This window comes from Carassius auratus, chromosome 42, assembly GCF_003368295.1.
Source record: "Carassius auratus strain Wakin chromosome 42, ASM336829v1, whole genome shotgun sequence".
In the NCBI taxonomy this organism is placed as follows: Eukaryota; Metazoa; Chordata; class Actinopteri; order Cypriniformes; family Cyprinidae; genus Carassius; species Carassius auratus.
Window position 1 is genome coordinate 10,735,818 of NC_039284.1, and position 19,417 is coordinate 10,755,234.

At 35.8% G+C, this 19,417-nt stretch overlaps 2 protein-coding genes and 1 pseudogene across 3 annotated transcripts; 1 reads left to right on the forward strand and 2 right to left on the reverse strand.

Moving 5' to 3' along the window:
* Positions 1-1,011: 1,011 nt before the first annotated feature.
* LOC113060297 (XK-related protein 5-like) lies at positions 1,012-6,554 on the reverse strand (annotated as a pseudogene).
* Positions 6,555-7,035: 481 nt separating this feature from the next.
* LOC113060627 (cathepsin B) lies at positions 7,036-11,446 on the forward strand. Its single transcript, XM_026229706.1, has 10 exons — positions 7,036-7,189; positions 8,464-8,587; positions 8,731-8,816; positions 8,992-9,106; positions 9,197-9,312; positions 9,583-9,668; positions 9,739-9,885; positions 10,499-10,615; positions 10,702-10,830; positions 11,004-11,446. Exons 2-10 carry the CDS (start codon positions 8,465-8,467, stop codon positions 11,075-11,077), a joined length of 993 nt encoding a protein of 330 aa, XP_026085491.1. The 5' UTR covers positions 7,036-7,189; position 8,464; the 3' UTR covers positions 11,078-11,446.
* A 268-nt stretch (positions 11,447-11,714) lies between these two features.
* On the reverse strand, positions 11,715-15,202 carry LOC113060628 (cell growth regulator with EF hand domain protein 1). Of its 2 annotated transcripts, none has more exons than XM_026229707.1 (6): positions 14,930-15,202; positions 14,561-14,672; positions 13,713-13,772; positions 13,258-13,331; positions 12,912-13,036; positions 11,715-12,518 (listed from the first exon to the last, which is right to left on the reverse strand). In XM_026229707.1, exons 1-6 carry the CDS (start codon positions 15,021-15,023, stop codon positions 12,159-12,161), a joined length of 825 nt encoding a protein of 274 aa, XP_026085492.1. In that variant the 5' UTR covers positions 15,024-15,202; the 3' UTR covers positions 11,715-12,158. The 2 variants fall into 2 exon arrangements, with proteins under 2 accessions (XP_026085492.1, XP_026085493.1); XM_026229708.1 differs by having other exon boundaries at positions 14,942-15,195.
* Between the last annotated feature and the right edge of the window lie 4,215 nt (positions 15,203-19,417).

The following is a 19,417-nucleotide window of genomic DNA, read 5'->3' on the forward strand; positions in this document are numbered from 1 at the left end:
CAGAATGTTTAGTTCAAACATTTTGAAACTTATTTATTTTGACAAATATAACAATTGTCATAAAATATTATGTGTTCCCATACATATACACACACACACACACAAATAAATATTGTTGATAAAATAAAATACAGATCAGTTTAGACAAAATAATACCAGTTTATAGTTGTTATAATATGTGCTTATAATAAACTTTCTGCAGGTTTTATGAAGACAAATATATATGTATATATATATATATATATATATATATATATATATATATATATATATTATATTATATTATAAGACCAATTAAAGAAAATGTAAGGAATAAATTAAAAGGAGTTGTAATAATCTGTATTAACAACACTTCAAAATGTAAAACTAAATGTAATCTCCATTGTTTTTTAATACATTTTACCCAAAATAACAGCCTTAAGGCTTGAATAGCTCTGCTCCCATCCACTAGAATATGGAAATACCTTTTACTTCTGATCACGATGCAAAAAGTGATGTTCTTCATCAGTGTTTTCCAATGCAAATCTGTTTTTGATTCTTAAAATCAAAATACAGAAACACGATTATATAATATCCTCTTCTTCCTTTGATCAAAAGGATTTATGAATCATCTTTGTGATTAAAACAAGAACAAATATCTGCAAAGGTGCTTAATTAAAAGGTAAACAAGTTTTTATACCCCTCTGATAGATATTTGTTGTTGCTTTAAGCACATACACAGTTAATTTTGTAACATTTTCCAACACTTCATTTTACATTTGCATCGCAAGTAAATGCATCTTGATTGATTTAAGGATGTTCAGACATTTGTACTGAAAATAAAATGCTGAGAAAGAAAGAAAATGCAAATTAATTTTTTGGATTTATTTCTGTAATTTTATGAATTTAAGATTTATGCTTTGATTTAAGACCCTTTTAAAGCTTTAAAGGGGGAAAATTAATAACATCTTTAAGACCTGCAGAAACCTATTAAAATGAAAATATTTACCAGCTTTATCCCAAAAACTTAACTTAAAAATTTACCTGTCTTCTGGCCCCTCCTAATCCAATACTCTGCATTGTTTTGAGGTCTGGTATTGGAGTTGAGGTATAACATGGTTCCTGTTTAACAGCTGTTTGGCAGTCAGGTGCAGATCAGCTCCATTCAAAATGGACTGATCACAGCCATATTCTCTTTATCTAATTTAGAATTGCTGATACTATAAGAGGAGTGGGGTTCTGCACTGAAGCGAACAGTGCTACTGCAGTCCACAGGGCAGGTGTTATACACTGCACCCTTCTCTGGAGACTGCTCTCTCACTTCAGTAACAGAAAATCAACTGGACTACATTTAGATTGTTGACCTGTTTCCATGCTTGGCTGGTTGACCTGGTTCCATTACATACCTTCCCACTAGTCTGTGTCGGGTTCATCTGAAAGCCCTCTGTCTCCATACAGGTAGTTGATCTTGTCTCTGTTTCCAGTTTTGAGAGCCAGGTGTATTAAGGCATGATGATGTTGCCAGTCGCCCTCTAGAGGCTGAACAGAAGAGCTTCCTGCATGCTTATCAGGAATCAGGAGCAAATCCATTGAGAAAGTCCCATGATTGTGTGTGGAGGATTCCAGCGTTGAGTCCTTGCAGTCCACATCGGTTGTTCTGTCAGTAGTTGTCAAGCTCAATTGGAGTCTCAGAAAAAAAACAGAAAAAAAAAAAAACATTTTGGAATGTTGCAGTACACTACACCAGATTTTTATGATTGTTATTATTTTCTTAGAAAAAGTTTTATTTTATTTTTTTTTATTGATCAGTATCTGTATTGGATATTTAATTGTGTGCATATTTATTTTCCATTCAGGTAACTTTGCTGTAATCTAACAGCAATGTTTAAAACATCATTAATTTAATAAAACTGTTAAATATAATCATTAGTAAATCTCAGAATGAGTATCCATTTTTCAAACTTTACATAGTGATTCCTAAATTCAGTTAAACAACTTATTTTAGTTGTATATTTTAATATTATTATTTGGGTTTTAATTTTAGTACTAACATCACTAAAGCTAACAATTCAATAAAAATAAAAGCTAAAAGGTCAATAGGAATATTTGAATGAAGGATATATATATATATATATATATATATATATATATATATATATATATATATATATATATATATACATACATACATATGCATATACATATAAATATTTACAAAATAATAAATATGACAAAAACTATTACTAAAACTTGAACACTGAATATATACAAACAAAAGCTAATTCAAAATATGAATAAATACTTTGAAAATATATAAATAATACTAACATAACACTACAGTTCAGAGAGACCAACCAAACAGAATCCAGTCCTGCGGTATAGGAAGGGACCGTCTTTAATATTAAGGAAGAGAAAAATGCTCCTAAGATAAAGTTGAAGAGCTTCCAGGAAGCACAGTTAATGCAGATGTCTGTCTGCTGGGATACTTGCCAGAATGCTAAAATGAGCCAGTGGAAACCTGAGCAGGGATTTAAAGAGACAACCACAAAGCAGCCATTTATTAACTATTCATCCCTTTCCAGGTAAGACTTGGGCAATGACAAATTATTTAAAAGCACTCATGGCTGTCACGTGAACTAACTGTGATAGCTTTTGTGTGTGCAGTATTTGTCTACACAATATCACATAGCTTGACTCACCCACGACTCCACAGGACCACCAGTGAAACCAACTGCAGAAGAACATGAGGCTGGCCACCCTGGCACCCAGCATGTCCCCTCTCCATATGAGCAGGAGTCCTGTGCAGGTGACCGGGACAGAGCAGAAAGCACAAGCGGCTGTACAGAACCAGAAACCAGGACACATTCAGCAGGCTCAGTCCAACAAATAAGACTATTGTAAAAAGTTGAAGGCTGAAGGCTGAATAAACTGTAAGTCTGCAGCAGACTTTGAGGCAGGCTGAGTGTCAGGGCCTCGATCAGTAACAGAACAGAAAAAAACAGCAAAAGCCTATTGTATGATACATATTTAAACTCAATTACAAAAGTTTGTGGGTTAGTAAGATTTTGTATTTAGTTTTTATTTTGTTGAAAGAACATTAAGTTTTTGATTAAAAATGCAGTTCAACTGTGAAATATCATTACAATTTTAAATGTCTATTTTGTGTTTTAATAATTTTTTTAATGTAATTTATTTCTGTGTTGGCAAAGCTGCATTTTCAGCATCATTACTCCAGTCTTTAGTGTCATATGATCCTTCAGAAATCATTCATGCTGATTTGATACTCAAGAAACATTTCTTATTTTTATCAGTGTTGAAAACAGTTGTGCTGCTAAATATTTTTGTGGGAATTGGGATACATTTGTTCACAATTCTTTGATGAATAGAAGGTTAAAAAAACAGCATTTATTTGGGAAAAAAATCTATATAACAATATAAATGTCTTTACCATCATTGATCATTTTAAAACACCCTTTCTGAAAAATAATGTTTTTGATCAACTTTTGAATGATATACATATGTATGTATACATTGTTATTATTTTTATATTGTATATTTTTTAAAGAAAATAATCTATTATAGGACCTTTATGATGTTTTACATTGACATTTTCAGTTTTGGCTTAAATGTGATTTAAACATGTTCTCATTCAATTTTTTTTCTCAATTAAATATCACTTTCATTATATTGGACAGTATTTTAGTACAGTTTTCCATCTCTTTCTTTATAACTGAATTTAACCAATTCTAAATGATAGACCGTTTTTGACCTGTGATAGACACGCAGATGCAGACAGTGCACAAGCAGAAGTGACGGCTTGGATCTTTCTGCATCAGTGATGTACCACTACAGACTGAGCAGCTGCACAGCTGAGACAGAGAGACACAGAGCCAGAGTCAGCCAGGCCAGCAGCGCCTCCCCTCTCCAGAGGTGATGACATAAACAGCAAAGTCAAACAACAGAGTCCATTTTCAACAACAACACTATAACCGATCTGAACTGAATAAACATTGACTCGAGCTGAATAACAAAACTATTGTCTTCTGTAGAGCTGCTTATAGCTAAACTGGATGCATTTCATTATTGATGAACTTTACGCAGTTATAGAACTGAACTAAATCAGCACTGACTGACATGTGTATCATATTTGATGAAGATTTCATCAGTGATCAATTTTTTGGACAGCATTTAATCTTTAATTATCTTAATTTGTTATTGCCATTTGTGTGACTCCCCAGGGCCAAAATATATATATATTTTTAACAAAATAGATGAAAATCATCTTATTGTACATTTCACTGAATGATAAAGCATGTGTGTGTCTATGTGTCACTCACTTAGTCATACACACACTCTCTCTCTCTCTCTCTCTCACACACACACACACACACACACTCTTTCTCTCTCTCTCTCTCTCTCTCTCTCTCACACACACATACACACACACACACACACACACACACACACACACACACACACACACACACACACAGACCAGTGGCGGCTCCAGACAATTTTGATTGGGGGGGCAATGGGGGGGTCCTGGTCTTTTCAAGGGGGGTCGCATGAAAACCAACAAAAAATACATTGGACATGGCTAATAACCGCATATTTCTGCTACTAAACAGCAAAAAAAACACCTTTGCAATGTAAACAAATGACAGGCTACATTTGTTATTCATATCCTTCACACTGCACTTTCATGTCAGGTATATTATGCATTTTTATTGACATTGATATTTTTACATTTATTTCCAAATAGATATTATTGAGTTTACAGGCTAAAGTGGTCTTGCTGTTTTAAACACAGTTGCTTTTGTAGAAAAAATATTTGCATCACATTTAAAATATAATTATATTTTAATTCATTTCTGAATTGTTTTTATTTTTATAATGATAATTCAGAGAATGAGAAAATCTGTATAAGCCTTACCAGTGTTGTGATAATTATTTTTACGTGTTAAAAATAAATAAGTACTGTAATATAATAAAAGTTTATTCAAATAACATAAAAAAGACCAGACCCCTCGATGCCTGTGAAACTTTTCTCCCTCAAACAGCACGCTAGTGTTACTTCTACACTACAGGCTACACACAGCAATATAAACAACGTATCTGCATGTTCTTACATCACATCGTTCTTGTAAAATAATAATAAGTAAATAAACACCAAAATCACTTCGCTGAGAATGAAACACCACTTACCAGCTGCCACGATGTTGAAAATATCCTCTAGCAATTAAAAAATGCGCGTGCAGCGTGAGGAATCTTCCCGGTTGGATGAGGTCGTAGTCAGGTGAAAGGTCATCATGTTGGTCATTTTATTTACGGCTAAATTATTATTGTAATTAATAAATTGTACTAATATTATGATTGGGCGTGGGCAGGCATTCACAAAAGTTTATGTTATTACAAAAAAAATTTGAGGAAGTTTTGCTTTGACAAAAGGGCACTTAAGGGGCAAAGGAGCAGGTGCTCAAGTGAACCGGTTCTTTCGGACAATTCGATCAAATAAACCAGTTGAAAAAAAATGGTTCACCGGTTCTTTTGCGCTCGATGTAATGCCGTCATTGGCGATGATTGCCCTTCATTCAAGCCTTTGGTTTACCCGCGCTTATAACATTAGCACAGAATCAGTTCAGAATCAATCACCAAAAGAATCAGTTCGGTTCAGATGCGCTCTGTGTCAGTCTGCTTCACGCTGAATCACGCATGCGCAGTTATCATCAGCTCATCGGTTCTCGAATCACGACAGAAACGGTTCTCGGTTCAGTGTATGAATAAATGTCGAAATAATTATTATTTATTATTGTTCTGCGTAGTTTGAAGAGAAACATTTTTGGATCTTTATCCCGAATATATATATTTTTTAATCAGGAAGAGGCTGGGGGGTCAAATGGGGGGTCAAGGCATTTTTTGGCAGGGTCTTGAGACCCCCCAAGACCCCCCCTGGCGCCGCCGGTGACACAGACACACATACAGACACACACACAATAGAACACGCCCCCTGCTCTCCATTCATGAAAAGGCGCTCAAATGCAGTAAAACCATAGCAGCAATAATGTGCAATAACAAACCTGAACTCATAATAAAACATGTCCAAACAGACAAAAACCACATCCACATGCCGACGCAGCTGCCCAAATATGTTCAGAAAGCACAGATAACGGTTTGGGGAGGAATGATTAATCGAAAAATAACTTACGTGTCGCTTTCTCCAATAAAACAATAATGACTCCTGAAAAAGAGTAAAGGCAGACATGACTCCTTCTGTATCACTTCTCTTTCGATTCTGCATCGTTGCACTAAAGCGTCTTTTTTTCAAAGTTTGTGATATTATTTCTGCTATTGAAGGCCATTGTGTGTTATTTCTTATCAGTTTTCGGTGGCTGCAGCTCAATGTGACGTCACATACCGAGTATGAAACCCAAGCTTTTTTCTAAAAATAAAATAAAATAATAATAATAGCTTATTATTATTATTATTATTATTATTATTATTATTATTATTATTATTATTATTATTATTATTATTATTATTATTATTATATACTTGGACCGTTTGCACTTGTTCATTTAGGGTGTTTATATAATAATAATAATAATAATAATAATAATAATAATAATAATAATAATTGTACGTATGTGACTATCTTTTCACCTGTTTTCTTGATCTCGGTTTGCCTTTGTTTGGTTTATTAATAACTGTATTCATTTTTCTTAATTTAATTTATTTATATTTATGTTGACTATTAAATGCAAAACAAAGTTGAAAAAAATATTCAGACAATGATGAAAAAAACTCTTTCATAACAAATAATTAGAATCTAAATAAGGTTTACATAATTGCACTTCTGTAATTATGACGTAAAAGTTGAGACAAAAAAAATCCTAAATTACGACCTATTAATTCGACCCTTAATGCCACAGATTTTTTTATGTCATGATGATTTGAGCATGATTTTCTTTGGTTTCCATTCGATTCACTACATTTACACACGAAACTAAATTAACAAACAGTACCGCGATTACTCAAGAAAAGAGATTTGATCACGTGAGAGTCATAAGACCACGACATCACGTGATCCGTTGTTGCGCTATAAAGCCATCAGCGTGCTGTGCCTCTCAAGTTGTTTATTTCCGCCAAGTGGGTTTTTTGGGGAGTGAGGCACACATTTCAAAGAGAACGACAGCCAGCAGACAAAAGACAGGTAGGACTTTGTTCCAATAATCTTTTTTTAAATGACAAGGACGTGCGTTATTGTTAGTTTTTGTTAATCATTTCATCTCCAGATAGACATTGAGAAAAATGTAATGGCGGTAAAGCAGCATATCTTATATTATCATGCGAAACAATTTAACAGGGATAGTATGACAGTATATTCATTTCAAAGATACTTCCTGATCTGTTATGAAATGGATGCATTGTTCGTTTTACAGTTAAAAGGCCTGCAGTTGAAAACGAAAGCAGGAGAACTGGAAACCAGAGCTTGTTTTAACACAAGTGAACGCTTCAGTTTCTCGGATTGACAATACGCTGCTCGTTTACCTATAAATACACCGTTAGGTTTCAAACACAAGCAGCCTAATTTAGTTCTTCTTTAAGTTGATACTTTTCAATTGCACTAACAATTTAATTTGTGCGTTCTACGTTTTATAACGTTAGTTGGATTCTGTTGGTGTTGATGCTTTTTGAAGCAGTTTTTGATCAATCCTCCTGATTACAGCGGGGTTTGAGGTCAGAGTAGGCTGGCTTTCTCAAATTTAGCAGGTTGTTCCTGTAAACCGCTGACTCACACACACATCTTATGACTGGTGACGTCATTTTAGACCTTTTGGAGGAAGTGCAACTCAAGAAAAAAAAAAATATATTGATAAATGCGTGCTTCGACAACCGTTCACTATAGTTGAGTTGTCAAGATTGTGGAACAAGTCCGTAACGCGGACAAAGTGATGTGTAAAAATTGATAGCCTGAATGCACTGTAAGTCGCTTTGGATAAAAGCGTATGCTAAATGCATTAATTTAAAATGGTTTAAAACCACGTCTACTGTTAAACCAGTGCGTGAGGGGCCCCTTTTAAAAGTGCCTAAAATGTAGACATCTTACCCAGAGTAGTTGATCAAGACTTGTTTGGCTGGTTGTATAACTGTTAGGAATCTTGACCATGTTTATTTTAACATGTCCAGAGCTCTCACTTCAGCATGACTGCAGTCTGAAGAGGACACTACTGTAAGCAGTCAGTGATCCGTTTCATCTGGAGTTAGAGAACCGTTCTTGATGGGTCACTTGACTGCTGTTGATTCAAGGCTATGATGTTTAGCACTTAAAGCTTTATTTTGCTAAAGTAATTCATGAAACCGCATAGATGCAGCGTTTAAGCTGCAGATTGCATCTAAGAGTGGTTAAAGTAGGATTTTTCGACTGTTCGACTTAAACGTAAAGCCACCTTTCTGTATGTAAGTGAGGTTTAATTTGTGTTCCAGAATGTGGCGGCTGGCTTTCCTGTGCGTGGTCTCAGCCCTTTCGGTTAGCTGGGCTCGACCTCGCCTAGCTCCCCTCTCCCATGAGATGGTAAACTTCATCAATAAAGCAAACACTACTTGGAAGGTAAGAAGCTGTTCTATACACTGATTTCCTAAACCGCATCCTAGTGAGGATAAATGAGCCAGTATTGGAAAAGGCTTTGTATTGAGGCATTTTAGTTTTAGCGCCCATTGCATAATTTCACATTAAACTTATTTTGCCTATAGGCTGGACACAACTTCCGTGATGTAGACTACAGCTATGTGAAGAGGCTGTGTGGGACACTGCTGAAAGGACCGAAACTCCCCGTCATGTGAGTTCAGTAGATGTGTGTATGTGGTGAAAAGTGAATTGAAAAGAATCAAAAAGGAAGTGCAACTTTCATTTCCGTCATGGTATACATATGACTATGGTCATATGATGCTATTAAGATTTCTTTATACTTATCTGCATTCTGGTATAACAAATCTTACCTTGTCTTTAACCAGGGTACAGTATGCTGATGACCTCAAGCTCCCCGCTAACTTTGACCCCAGAGAGCAGTGGCCCAACTGCCCCACTCTTAAAGAGATCAGAGACCAGGGTTCTTGCGGTTCATGCTGGGTGAGGGCTTCTCTCTGGTGGCTGCAATACAACCTTAGATTTCCATTACTTATGCATTTCATGTTTTGAGCATCTTCACTTTCTTTGCAGGCATTTGGTGCTGCTGAAGCCATATCTGACAGAATCTGCATCCACAGCAATGCCAAAGTGAGTGTGGAGATCTCCGCTCAGGACCTGCTTACCTGCTGTGACCGCTGTGGCTTTGGGTAAGATGGACAATGCTGTGATGTCACTGCAGCTACAGGAGCGGTCTAATGTGTTCTGGATAACACTAGGCAATTATGATGGCATTAAATGCAGTTATTGTGTCATGTATGACTCAATTGATTTAACAATGTCAAGACTGCAGAAGCTATTTTTGACTTTCGTCCTCATGCATTTGGTGTTTTAGTTAATGCAATTGCTGACTGCAAATCACTTCCAGATTTAGCACTTTAATTGGCACACTAGATGGAAATTTTATGTTTTATTCTCAGATGTGACGGTGGATACCCCTCATCTGCTTGGAATTTCTGGAGCTCTGACGGTCTGGTCAGCGGTGGACTCTATAACTCCCATATTGGTTGGTGACTTCCCTGATAATATGATTGATCGGGAAACCTGGAACCTAATATAACTTGATTTGTATTTAGGCTGCCGTCCATACACCATTGAACCCTGTGAGCATCATGTGAATGGCAGTCGCCCTCCTTGTACCGGAGAGGGTGGAGACACTCCTAACTGTGATATGTCCTGTGAAGCTGGATACAGCCCCTCTTACAAGGAGGACAAACACTTTGGTAAGAATTTGCAGACCTAAATGGTTCACTTTCAGTGCATGTTTCACCCCGATTACGTATTTGCATCTAGTCAGACATCACTTTAGATCAGTGGTTCTGAATCTGGTTGATTCCAAGCCTCTCCATTGTCCACAAGAATATCTAAAGGCCCCCAGCCCTAATGGTTTTTAAAATTGTTTCTTTACAGAGCCCCACACATGACAGAGGGGAAAATAAGAATGGGGGAAATTGAGCACCACTTGCCAATTTGTTCCGTTGGTTTAGTTTATTTGTGAGCTTGATTCTATAATTTGTGCATGAAATTATTAAATGTAGCTCGTTTCGGTCCACCTCATAAATTTGTTGTTATGGACTGACTTGAGTTGGGAATGAGTTGATGTTCTCAAAAGCCTTGCAGCATTGCATTGAATCATCTTAAATGAATGCATCTACATCGATTTATGAGAAAGCAGACAGGAAGTGGATTTATATAAAAATAGATTTTCCCTGCATGTCGTTTGTGTGTGCTCTGTACTTTATTTAGTGGTTTTCCCAGAACTGTGGAATCCCCCCCCCCCCTTTTTTCCTCTCTCTCCTTTCTCACTCCATTTCTGTGTCTTGTCTGTCTCTACAGGGAAAACATCCTATAGTGTCCCATCTAATCAGAAGGACATTATGAATGAGCTCTTTAAGAACGGCCCAGTAGAGGGAGCTTTCACGGTCTACGAGGACTTCCTGCTGTATAAATCAGGTTGGTTTGTCTTGACGTACATGGCAAGAGTACTAATACAACATGGAGCTGTTGATGATATGGTTCTTTACTCCTTTTTTTTGCAGGTGTATATCAGCATGTGAGTGGATCTGCACTAGGGGGTCATGCCATTAAGATCCTGGGCTGGGGAGAGGAGAATGGTGTCCCCTACTGGCTTGCTGCTAACTCTTGGAACACTGACTGGGGTGATAATGGTAAGGGTTATTTTCTTATGAAGACTAAAATGCTCCCCTTATTGTCTGAAGTTTGTTACCCAACCAAATTTATTTCCAAGTTTTCTTGTCTCTTTTTAAAAACACATTTCCAGACTGTATTGTGTACAGGAGTTTGCTTTTATCCGCTCAATATTTGTTTTTTGCAACTACAGGATATTTCAAGATTCTCCGAGGTGAGGACCACTGTGGCATTGAATCTGAAATTGTGGCTGGAATCCCAATGTAACCAAAAACGGCAAGAGGAGGGCTGAAATGAGTACCGTTCAATTTAGACATTGAACATCTTCAACTTTAAACTGACTGCCACTGTCTATGGCCATGATACATGATGCATTTATTGTTAATCACGGAGTTTTTATAAAAGGGATCCTTGATCAGGTATGTTTTAGAACTGGAATGACAATAAGGCACTGCAGAATGTAAACCGGTCCGGGTCATTGGGTCAATTTTGGATCAGTTTTAGAATTTCAGCACAACTATGCATCAGCCATATTTTTCCAGTATGTTTGACTTTTAAAATGAGCTTATTTAGGTTGAATGGTTTTTAATTGATTTGTTTTAATGCACTGTCTAATGTAATAAATACTAAAAGTATTAAATGTACTGTCATGACTGGTTTTTAATCCCTCTAAAGTCTTTTATTCCAAGCACCAAGAAATGAGAATGGAAGCAGGAATATCTGACTTTTTTTTTTTTTTTTTTGTAAGTGCAGTATATAGCTTCACTGTGCAACGGGTTCAAAATGAAACTTCCGCAATACTGCTCACTTAAATTGTTCACTTATGGCAGTGTAATTAAGCACTCTAAACCATTCTAAACCATCAAATTCTGTTGTTCTCATCTGAAATGAAAGACTTTCAGCAACAGTCTTGAAGCCCAAAATCTACTCCCCACTTCTAATAGAGCTTTGTTTATTTCAATGGTGTTTAACACCAAAACAAAAAGAGCTAGGTACAGAAATATGCCATGAAGGTACAAAACCTTTACAATGGTTGCTAAATTGGCTGTGACTAGACTCCAGTATTTAACAGAGTAAATCCAAGTTGTACTTTCTGGATTTGCATAGTCTGGACCGAGCATTACTTATTCAGGTGGTTGTTTTTGGGTCCCGATACGCCATTCAGAGGATTCACAAGGTGATTTGTACCGCAATGCTAGCATTAACACATGCTCTTCAGTTTCATAACTTTTAGTATATCCAAATTTAAATTATACGTAAGTCACAAAAAGTATATGCAGCAGGTGAGTGGTTTCAAAAGTTGATTTGTACAAGTTTCTAAAGTTTGCGTTTCAAGCTTAAATTGGGACTAGATCTCTGGTTGCCCTTGATGTACTGGTATGTTCTTCTGTTCCTGATGAGCATCTTGCACTTCCTGCTCTTCTGGAGGCTGCAGTCGGTCCTGCTGTTCTTCAGGCTTTTCAGGTATCTGATTGTGATCCTCAGCCTCCAAGTTTTCTTCTTTAGCTGAATCTTCAGTCTCATTTCCATGTTCGGACACTTGGGTGTGTGTTTGTTCCTGTTTTAAGGCCTCCGGAGCAGGTGGAGCAGGAGGAGCAATGTTTTCTTGCTGATGGTCTATGGTGGATGATAACAGCTCTGAAGGAACCAGCAGTCCATCCTGGTTCAGATCATGAGTTTGTAGCAGATCATCCACCAAAGATATAATCTACAGTAAAACCAAAAATCATTCAGACACCAGATATCCCTTTTTTGTTTTCTTTTTTAAAATCTATAATTTTGCTAGTCACGTTGCTGGACACTATAGTTCATGTAAGCATAGCTAAATAAACCGTATCATACACAAATTTATACGGTGGTCCACCAGTAAAATCTTTACAAAATTTGACAAATTATTCAAACACTTTGACCTGACCATGTTTTGCTTGGGTGTTATCTGACATTATCAAGATGAGACAGTTTAACTCTGAGTTCTTGTCATATTTTATTACCATTTTCTAAACTAGTGTATATAAACTTAACTCAAACTCTCGCTTAAGTCATAAGAGAACTCAAGGCCATTTTTACTTTGAAGGTTGTAATAAAACTAAGCAGCACTCACAGAATCTGATGACTTTGGCATCATTTCATGATAAGTCAGGAAATCTGTCAATAGTTGCATCAGTTCGAGACCATCCATCTGCCCACTTCTGTCATAGTCATACAGGGAGAAAAGGAAGAAGATCTCTGTGACAAGAAGAGAACAAATCATACAATAAGAAGCTTATTAAAAACCTGAGAAGACTCTATACTGATTGTACTTGGATCATTTTTGCTGTGTATTTAAGAAAATAAACCTATGAAAATGTTACAAAATAGTACTGAAATGATTGAAATGGTATGTAAAAATGGAAAAGCACACAGAAGCAGTTTAGTGAGAGACCATGTTAATAATGAACTATATTAACCTTGTTCCCTTGTGTTCAGCTCTGGACTGTTCTGTCCTTCCTTCAGGCTGCTCTTGATGTAGCTTTGCAAGAGCCTGTCATACAGAATCAAAGATCATAGGCCACTTTAGTTTCGCTTTATATTATTACAGTATTTATAGAAGGAAAAAAAGAGCTAGAATATGAATTAATACTGTACTTTATTGACTTATTTAACATTTACACTTTAAAGAAACATTTTGGTATAATGTCTTTCATTAGGAGTCACTTTAAATAAGTTGGAAGGCACAACAACATTTTGTTTTGGCACCTTTTCTATCTGTTGCTTGTTCAGCGTGACAGTGTGTCAGCTGTGGAAATCTCAGCATTATCTCTGATGTGACTTTGAACCTTGGGCCAACTGTACTACCTTATTGGATCAGGTGGGTTTGAAGATCGTTAAGCAAGACTCGGAGATGTAGTCAAAAGAAATTAACCTGCGGTTGTCTTCGTTGGACCCAAAAGGATTTGCAAGGTCTGGCACAACGATGTCATCACTGGAAAACAACAATCAGAAGAAAAATGCCCATTTATTTCACATTTAGAAAAAAAAATCTGTGAACAGTGTGTAAATGTTTCACGCCATATTTTACTATTATATACATCCTAATCAAAATACTCCATCCATTATGGTAGATCAGAATCAGAACATATGTAGGGTATATATGAAATATTTATGAATGTACAGTTGTTATTTACAGCTATATAGTTCAAGATGTTAATTACAGTTGTACAATTCTGAGATGTGCACATATACAATTGTTAAGACTGAATATAGCCTCATCTAAATCTAAAAACATTACAATACATTCATTTTAGTTAGTTGAATTAATATAATGTCAAATATTTAATAATTATAGCCAATTGTGAATAAAAAAATTAAGAAAAATTAAATATAGTGCTTTCTATTTGATTTATCTGCCATTATTCAATTATTACTTAAATTACTCAACTAAATTGTCACACACACATATAATATTTGATTTAGCATTTCAAATTTTTCAATAGATCATAGTAAAAGTAGTAGTGATATATATTTTTATTTTAAATAATACTTAAGTAAAAAATTATATCAGATGCATTTTACATGTTCTAAATTGTTTTAATCAAAATTGAGCAAATTGTACTGTACCACACTATATACTATCTTGGATGATATCGCACCATCCTGTACATTCTCTCTAAATAGGTTTCAATTTATCAGTAAAAGCCCACTTGGGGCACCAATAGTCATAGTGCAGTACAGTACAGTAGAGTATACTCTCGTAGCGTTAATGCGGCCTACCTGAGCGTTTGCTGAACTTGTGGAGCACACAGACTCAGTGTAAAGAGGCTGAGCAAGAACAGTATCCGTGCTGTGAACATATTAACTGCTCCACTGGATCGCTTCGGCACACCTGTCACCACAGTCAAACGATTCATGAATCATTAGAGAGGCAATTCGATCACTCAAGCATGATTCAGCAACGAAATCTAGTGTTTGAATCGAACACCAAAATGATTCTTTCGGAAATGAGGAGTCTGAGTTGACCAGCCAGTAGAGCCTTCTCTTCTTTTATTTTTTATGCGCACTGTACTTAAGGATGCTAGTATGTTTTAATGACCACCAAGGCAAACATTAAGGATTAACAGAGAAGCTAGAAGTGAAACGTGCCTGTAACGTTACCTCTCGCAGCGACGGTTAGCGGTCGCCCAATGATGAAACCCAGCCCGGCTGATGAGAGCAGCACAGCCCCGTATGTTTGCATCAGTGACGGGCTACACGTGGATTCCGTGGACGTGTCGTTGGCCGAACAAAATCAGCTCCTCCTCGCGCTCTCCACATTACGCCTTCCACCGGCTTCCAAAATCGCCACGTAGAGTCGCTGACACTGCGTTTACAACATGCAATTACTCCGCATGCACCGCCTCTTATTTTGGTCCATATCTTATCCGTTACTGCGGAAACCCTGTTAGTAAGTGACCAGTGTAAGTAAGAGCTATTTCTTATACTAGAATTTGGAGAACAAAAGAACACATGACGTCAGAAAATATATTTTATTGTTTTTGTATTTAGAAGTGTGTAATGCACAAACGTTTCATACGGTCCTGCTGCTGACAGACTTCCTGCTTTATATTATGACTGTAAAAATCAATGGTTTTGCACAATTTGACCACAAGGTGGCAGGCAACTATAATGGAATAATACCGTGTCTTTGTCAAACCAATGCATAATAATAATAATAATAATTAATGTAATAATCATTGATAACAAGTTGATTTAATAATTAAATAAATCACGAATTAATAACTACTGTTAATAATAACTACCGAATTAATAATTACTGTAAAATATAAAAATGTATAGTTTTACTTTAGTTTTACTTTATTTTACTTTACTTTAGTAATTTATAGGCTTTGTTTTACAAGGTTTTGCCACATGATGGCGTTGCTTCCCTTAAGACTACGATAAAGTTTTCTCATAAAATAAAGTTTTCGTGTTGTTGAAATATTTTCACACAGTGGGTTATAAAGACACAATAGCAAAATAATAAAGGCCAAATTACACATTTTGTACTCCTCAGGTGTATCTATCTATCTGTCTGTCTGTCTGTCTGTCTGACTGTCTGTCTGTCTGTCTGTCTGTCTGTCTGATCACATCATCACTTAGATGCACACACTCAGAGTTGGTGATATAATTGATTCACTAGTTGTTGATCAACTCAAAGTGCACTAATGCTTAGTTTATGGTAGAAAATCAATACCTGCATTGCCAGCAGTCAGTCATACTGTAGGTAAATCTAATGTTGATTGAATATTTCCACTTGTATATCATCTGTGTCCAGACAGAGGTCACTGAGAGGTGTTCTGTCAGAAACACATGGAGGTAAAGCCATCGTTTGTACTGCACCCAACACTACACAAATGTTTCACAGTTTTGATAAAATTGTTATTTACGTTCATGATCATAAATCGAAACAGCTTTCTTCTTAGCCATTTGTAAATCTCACAAGTGTGTGTTGTGTGTGGTTGATGTTCGATTTCCTAACAGCTGTGCCAGTTTCGTGTATAGTAATCGGTATCATCTGTTCTGCCTCATATAGAGAGTTCAGCCAAAATGCTATTGTGTTTTCACAAACATTATGAACAATTATTATGCTAATCCTTCTAATCCAGTGCTATTGGAACCGAGTTTTTACTTATGGTTACGTTTGGTTTGTTTAACCACACCTGAGTAAACTGATATAACAGCTGTTGTTAGTAAATCACAGGGTCAAAGGTCAAAGCAGATGTATTTCCTGGAATTATGCTGCACACCTTCATAGCGTACCTCGTTTTATCAACGATCGCACATAATACCAACCGTGACTACCTGTGCATTACACAATTTTAATGCACACCTTCCAGCCCATCAGAATTCATACAGATCATATAAATGAAAATATTGTCCATGCAATCTGATACTAAATGAATGACCACAATAAGATATGCAGATATTTTAAAAAGCCTGTGTGGAGCCAGAGAGGAGCACTAATGCCCTTCTTGTTTCTGTCAGCAAAAATTTAAATTTTGTGCCAATGATAAGTAGAGCATGATAAAGATGATGAGCATATTCTCCCTGCTCTGACTGGTGTGAACAGCCCTTCTGTACACTATGCATGAGCTGCTCTTTTCTTTCCCGTCTCCGATCCCACTGTCTCTGCAGCATCAGTGGGTTGAGCAGCACAAACAGAAGCCTGTCAGAAAGTGCTGTTGGACTGGGACAGACATTTCTTCTCCCAGTCATTTCACACAGTGTTATTTGAGGTCAGCAGGGTTACATTCAGGATCTTTTTTTTAATGTAGTCAGCCTGCTGTATAGACACAAACTGAAAGCACAATGATTGCACATTAAAACATGTTTCATAACAGTATAATTAATAAACAGGAAGTTCCTATAGACAGGAAAGCGGCTGTTATTCTAGTCACACTGATGATGATTGCCTTAGATTTTCTCAGTCAACCAGCCTCACCTTAAAGATGAATACCTTTGTCAAAAAGATTTTTCTGGTACATATGATGGCTATGCTCCTTAATCAGCACCAATCCAACACTAAATGGGTAATTATGCTTGTTCAAACTCTACTTTTTAGCTTCTAGAATTTCCCTATGTTTTTAAATCAACAAAAGTAGTAAAAAATACATTTAATAAATAAATAAATAAAATTGTATTTAATTTTATTAAATAAAAAAATCTTAATATTTATGATCAAAACGAAACAACTACTACAACAACAATAATAGTATGTTATTTAAAAAGAAAAATATTTTTTATATATGTTTTTGTCGAAAAAGTAAATATATATACAAAATAAAAAAGTAATGTATTAAATATAATTAAATAATAATATTTGTTTATTTTAAAAAATTATGATTAAGATAAACTAAATATAAAAACAATAAATATAACTGACAGTGTTGAGGAAAGTTACTTTTAAAAGTAATGCTTTACAATATTGCGTTACCCCCTAAAAAAGTAATTATGACGCTATTTTTGCGTTACTTTTTAAATATGAGCAGGGCTGGATTGTTTTAAATAAAATAAGTTATATTCATAGCAAATAAATAAAAAATAAATTCACATCTGTACAGTAGAACACAGGAGAAGAAGGTTCAGTAATAAAAAAAAAAACATGAAGCACAACTGTTAGTTTATCTAAAGTCATTTTTGCTTAGTATGGTTGAACTGGATCATCAAAGGTCATCAGCAAAGACATTAGTTAATAAAATGGAATTAGATACATTTGTTTTTAATGTTATTTTGTTTTTAATATATTTAATTATTGCAGGTTTGCATCATATTCTGAGTTTACATTACACAGTTTTAGTTCATTTTGATTAATACTAAATCTGTTTTTTTTTTTTTTTTGTTGAAAAAGTGGGATAAATTAATGCACATTCACATTTAGTCTAGATCTACATCATGTTCACACAGCGTTCACACAGTGCACATAACACCCCTGTGCTTCTGAATTCTCCCAGTATGGGGACATGAAGACTTGTCAGTCAATAAATGGGAAAACAAAGTAACTAGCGTTACTTTTTTGAAAAGTAACTCAGATTTTTTCTTTTCAATTAAAAAGTAATGCGTTACTTTATAAGTAACTTAAAAAAGTAATATGATTACATAACTCATTTTAATTGTAATGTGTTACCCCCAAAACCGATAACAGACCAGTTTACAACAGCAAAAATAACATGACAAAGAAGAAGAAAAAGATTGTCATATAAAAGGAAAAAAGAAGAAGGTTTGTATTTTATGTTTCAGTAGCAGATGTGTTATCCCAGTGGCTTTCCACTGTTTGCATGAAGCAGTGTGAATGTTTTGTTTTCTCATCAGACATCACCTTTTGGGAAAGGGATCTGTGTGTTTATGTGAGGACGTGTGTCGCCTGGCTGTCACTCAGACTCTGGATTAACTGACAGTGGAGGTCTGCTGCATCATGGGAAGCCTCTGTTCTATCTGCCTCATTGGGCTGCTCAGCTCCCTTGAGAACCGAACCATCAACGGGGTTCTAGTGAGAGCTGCTGTAGCTCAACATTCTCAGGGCTTTAAGAAAACCGTTCACGAATAGAGGAGGAAAAATTAATATTGGATTGTGTGTTTTATCAATGGTGTGAATAAAGGGTTTCTGAAATGTTATTAGCTTATAATGTTGCTGAAGTAAAAGTTTAAAGGTCAAATGATATTAAATCAGATGTTAATGGGGAGAAATGTGACTATTAATAGCATTTGTCCAGTTGAAAGCTATGAAGTTTGATATTGAAAATATCAGCAGAATATCAAAAGGAAATACATGTAAAGGCATGTTGGATGGATGTAGTTCCGCACTGATTGTTCTGCAGTAACATGAAAGACCTGGACACTAGAGAACCCCTCGGAGGAGTCCCACTGCTGCTGCATGGAAATATCCACACTTCAAACTCCAGGCTTTCTGCAGTGTGCAGAGAGCAAAGTGCAGGCACAGAGGTTTGGCCAGAGGGAAAAAATCAATGCTTAACTGGAATGTAATATCATTTCTGTGATGGGTTAAACATGTTGTGTTAACTGGATTTTGATTTGTTGTTTTGTGGGGCTGCCTACAGCTTAATCAAGTCTTGTAAATACAAATAAAAGTTCTTC